The sequence below is a fragment of the Colobus angolensis genome, unplaced genomic scaffold, assembly GCF_000951035.1.
Source record: "Colobus angolensis palliatus isolate OR3802 unplaced genomic scaffold, Cang.pa_1.0 Scaffold271, whole genome shotgun sequence".
Classification (NCBI taxonomy): domain Eukaryota; kingdom Metazoa; phylum Chordata; class Mammalia; order Primates; family Cercopithecidae; genus Colobus; species Colobus angolensis.
In genome coordinates this window covers 1,875,675-1,880,348 of record NW_012115944.1, presented here as the reverse complement: position 1 = coordinate 1,880,348, position 4,674 = coordinate 1,875,675, and the positions used below count along the sequence as shown (strand labels likewise).

General features: G+C 51.0%; 1 protein-coding gene across 5 annotated transcripts in view; it reads left to right on the top strand.

Moving 5' to 3' along the window:
• The window catches only part of LOC105515984 (somatotropin-like), a 69,044-nt gene extending 65,918 nt beyond the window's left edge, over nt 1–3,126 (top strand). Inside the window, exons 1-5 of one of the 5 annotated variants that reach the window (XM_011947983.1) lie at nt 1,415–1,524; nt 1,806–1,966; nt 2,191–2,310; nt 2,403–2,567; nt 2,821–3,126. In XM_011947983.1, the coding sequence (XP_011803373.1) occupies nt 1,515–1,524; nt 1,806–1,966; nt 2,191–2,310; nt 2,403–2,567; nt 2,821–3,018 (654 nt within the window). In that variant the 5' untranslated portion in view covers nt 1,415–1,514 and the 3' untranslated portion in view covers nt 3,019–3,126. Of the gene's footprint in view, nt 1–1,414; nt 1,525–1,805; nt 1,986–2,190; nt 2,311–2,402; nt 2,568–2,820 lie in introns of those variants that run through there. The other 4 variants (XM_011947985.1, XM_011947984.1, XM_011947986.1 and 1 more) reach the window with 4 other exon arrangements.
• Nucleotides 3,127–4,674: the final 1,548 nt, after the last annotated feature.

The following is a 4,674-nucleotide window of genomic DNA, read 5'->3' as shown; positions in this document are numbered from 1 at the left end:
AACTATGCAACTGAGTAGCACAATACTACCTGCTCTGGAGAAAAGCCTTTTTTATTTTTTATTTTTTATGGAGACTTGCTCTGCCCCAAGGCTGGAGGGCAGTGGCACAATATTGGCACACAGCAAACTCTGCCTCCTGGGTTCAAGCGATTCTACCAACTCATCCTCCTGAATAACTGGGATTAAAGGCTTGTGCCACCACGCCCAGCTAATTTCTGTATTTTTAGGAGAATTGGAGTTTTGCCATGTTGGCTAGTCTGGCCTTGAACTCCTAACCTCAGCTGATCCGCACACCTCAGACTCCCAAAGTGCTGGGATTACAGGCATGAGCCACCGTGCCCGGCCTGGAGAAAGGACTTTGAATGACACAATGTGGGAAGAGCAAGGTTGTGGAGATCTGTTGCCCTGGCTGAGGTAGCTCATGCAGTCAGACTCTCTCAACCTCAGTGTCTTGACCTGTGAAATGGGGTGATAATAATACCTCCTTCACAAGACAAGTGGCAGGTCAGACGTGAGAATGCACAGGCAGGCCCTTGGCAACTGGATAACCTCTATACAGCTCTGGAAAGGAGGAGGAGAAAAAAGAGGAGGGGCTTCCACGGCTGGACAGGGCATCTTTCGGCCTGATGTGTTCTGAGTTCCAAAGCTGGGAAAGACACTCAAACCTTCAAGAGCTCTTCTAACTTTCAGACTCTGATGGTTTCAGGGCTAGGGGAGGAAGCGCTTGTGGTCTGTGTCTGTCCCCGGGATTTCTGTTTCTTGGTTTGTATCTCTGCTGCAGTTCCAAGGAGCTGGGGCAATACCTTGAGTCTGGATTCTTCGTCCCCAGGGACCTGTGGGAGCGCCCCCCCCTCCCCCCCACCCAAGGCTCAGGGAAAGGGGAGAGCAAAGTGGGGAGTTTGGTTCCCTCTAGTGGTCAGTGTTAGCACTGCATCCAGCTGCCTCAGGCGGGCCCAGGAGGAGTCAGCAAAAGTGGAATTCAGGACTGAATCGTGCCCAGAATCCCCACAATCTATTGGCTGTGTTTGGCCCCTTTTCGCAACACACTGGGTTGAGGGGGAACCATGCGGGGTGGAAGAAAGGGATAGGATAGAGTGTGGGATGGGGTCGGTAGGGGTCTCAAGGACGGGTTATCCTGACATCCTTCCCGCGTTCAGGCTGGCCACCACGGCGTGCTACCAGAGGGCACCCACCTTCTCCTTAAAGAGAGGACAAGTTGGGTGGTATCCCTGCCTGACGCTGGGCACAGCCCTCACAATGCTGGTGACAGTGGGAAGGGAAGGATGACAAGCCAGGGGCATGATCCCAGCATGTGTGGGAGGAGCTTCTAAATCAGCCATTAGCACAGGCACGTCAGTGGCCCCATGCATAAACGTACAGAGAAACAGGTGGCGTCAAGCAGCGAGAGATAAGGGGCCAGGGTATAAAAAGGGCCCACAAGAGACCAGCTCCAGGATCCCAAGGCCCAGCTCCCCGAACCTCTCAGGGTCCTGTGGACAGCTCTCCTAGCTGCAATGGCTGCAGGTAAACGCCCCTAAAATCCATTTCGGCACGATGTGTACCGAAGGAAGAGGCGGCGTCCTGTAGATGGGACGGGGGCACTAACCCTCAGGTTTGAGGCTTCTGAATGTGAGTATCACCATCTAAGCCCAGATATGTGGCCAATCTCACAATGTTCCTGGTCCCTGGAGGGATGGCGAGAGAGGAAAAAAACAAAAACAAAAGCAAAAAAACAGCTCCTGGGCCAGGGACAGTGCTGGACTCTTGCTCTCTGCCTCCTCCGTTGTCCTCTGGTTTCTCCCCAGGCTCCTGGACGTCCCTGCTCCTGGCTTTTGCCCTGCTCTGCCTGCCATGGCTTCAAGAGGCTGGTAGGGTCCCAAGCATACCCTTATCCAGGCTTTTTGACAACGCTATGATCCACGCCTATCGCCTGCACCGGCTGGCCTTTGACACCTACCAGGAGTTTGTAAGCTCTTGGGGAATGGGTGTGCGTCTGGGGTGGCAAGAAGGGGTGACTGTCCCCCGCTGGGAAGTCATGGGAGGAGACTAAGGAGCTCAGGGTTGTTTTCTGAAGCGAAAATGCAGGAAGATGAGCATATGCTGAGTGAGGTTCCCAGAAAAGTAACAATGGGAGCTGGTCTCCAGCTTAGAAACCGGCGGTCCTTCTTGGTGGGGGGATCCTCCTCCTAGGAAGAAGCCTATATCCCAAAGCAACAGAAGTATTCATTCCTGCGGAACCCCCAGACCTCCCTCTGCTTCTCAGAGTCTATTCCCACACCCTCCAACATGGAGGAAACGCAGCAGAAATCCGTGAGTGGATGCCTTCTCCCCAAGGCGGGGATGGGGGAGGCCTGTGGTCAGAGCCCCGGGCAGCACAGCCACTGCATGTCCTTCCCCTGCAGAACCTAGAGCTGCTCCACATCTCTGTGCTGCTCATCCAGTCGTGGCTGGAGCCCGTGCAGTTCCTCAGGAGTGTGTTTGCCAACAGGCAGGTGTATGGCACCTCGGACAGCGACGTCTATGACCTCCTAAAACACCTAGAGGAAGGCATCCAAACGCTGATGGTGGTGAAGGTGCTACCAGGGGTCCCCAATCCTGGAACCCCACTGGCTTTGAGGACTGGGGGAGAGAAACACTGCTGCCCTCTTTTTAGCAGTCAGGCCCTGACCCAAGAGAATTCGCCTTAGTCTTCATTACCCCTGGTGAATCCTCCAGGTCTTTCTCTACACCCTGAAGGGGAGGGAGGAAAATGAATGACTGAGTGAGGCAGAGAACAGTGACCAAGCCCTTGGCCTCTCCTTCTCTTCCTTCACTTTGCAGAGGCTGGAAGACCACAGCCCCTGGACTGGGCAGATCTTCAAGCAGACCTACAGCAAGTTTGACACAGACTCGCACAATGATGACGCACTGTTCAAGAGCTATGGGCTGCTCCACTGCTTCAGGAAGGACATGGACAAGGTCGAGACATTCTTGCGCATGGTGCAGTGCCGCTCTGTGGAGGGCAGCTGTGGCTTCTAGGTGTCCGCATGGCATCCTGTGACCCCTTCCCAGTGCCTCTCCTGGCCCCGGAAGGTGCCACTCCAGTGCCCACCAGCCTTGTCCTAATAAAATTAAGTTGTATCATTTTGTCTGACTAGGTGTCCTTCTGTAATATTATCGAGTGGAAGGTGGTGGTGTGAAGCAAGGGACAGCGTGGGAAGACGACCTGTAGGGCCTGCAGTGTCTATTGGGAATCAGGCCACTGAAATATAAGAGATTTGGTTGTTCCTGTGCCACAAGAAAGCTGACACATCACTGCAGTCTGTTACTCACTAAGGTCATTCCACCAGGTCAGTGGTCCCAGCTTACTGGTCATAGCTCATTGGTCATCCCAGAGATGACTTGAAGGCATTTCTTCCTCCCCCACCTTTACCAGCAACACCAAACCTGGCCCCCCAGGAGTGAGAAGAAATGAAAACAAGATGGGCTATTAAGTGCAGAGGCAAAAGCTTCCCAACAGGTGAGGAAATAATGTCATAGAATTACTTGTGTGTAGAACAGCTTTAAGATCAATATTCCTTAAGCCCAACTACTCTTGGGAAATCAGAACAATGCAAAAATGAGTTTCAGACATGCAGAACCAGAGCATTTGGAATCAGAATTAGGGCGAGGGAAGTGGAAGAGAGATTTTATTTGGAGTTGCAAATGCAGTGTCAACAGGTGGCAGGAAGATAACAATGTAAGCAATGAGGGCTGGATGGAGTGGGATAAATCCCAGATGACACTCACTTTCCTCCGGGGGATGCAACACAGAGTGGTAGGAAGATGCACAACCTGCAGAACTCTAGCCCCTGATGAGGTAGTACCCAGCCAGCCTGTCACCATCAGGACTAAAGGGACAGGGCTTCCAGACCTTCTGATTCTTTGAGACAGCCAGGACATACAGACTTTTACATGAAATCTAACATTTAAGCACTGGCAACACATATTGAAAACATTTTAAGGGCAAAAATTAACCCAAACACACATGATCTCCAAGCTGTCTGTGAGGAAATTTGTTCTAAGAGATGTTGATTGGGGTAACTTGGTGTAAGGAAAAGAATCAGAAAGATTTGGGTTGTACGTCATTTGCTGCTCCTGAATAAATTACTTGACCAAGCTGAGATAATAATATATTGCTTTACAAGGATTATGTGAGGATTAAATGCAATGATATATTTGACATATTATATAGTACTCAAGATATTGTAGTTATTTCTGCATTGAATTTTCAGATGTTTTGTGTTTTCTGATGGAGTGTCTAAATATGTGTCGTGAAACTATATTGTTTTCCTAATGACAATTAGGAAATAATAAGAACTAAAGAGTGGTGGTTAGCTCTTTATAGAGTTAAGAGTTTATGGGCCGGGCGCAGTGGCTCAAGCCTGTAAATCCCAGCACTTTGGGAGGCCGAGATGGGCGGATCACGAGGTCAGGAGATCGAGAACACGGTGAAACCCCATCTCTACTAAAAAATACAAAAAACTAGCTGGGTGAGGTGGCAGGCGCCTGTAGTCCCAGCTACTTGGGAGGCTGAGGCAGGAGAATGGTGTGAACCCGGGAGGCGGAGCTTGCAGTGAGCTGAGATCCGGCCACTGCACTCCAGCCTGGGCGTCAGAGTCAGAGCGAGACTCCTTCTCAAAAAAAAAAAAAAAA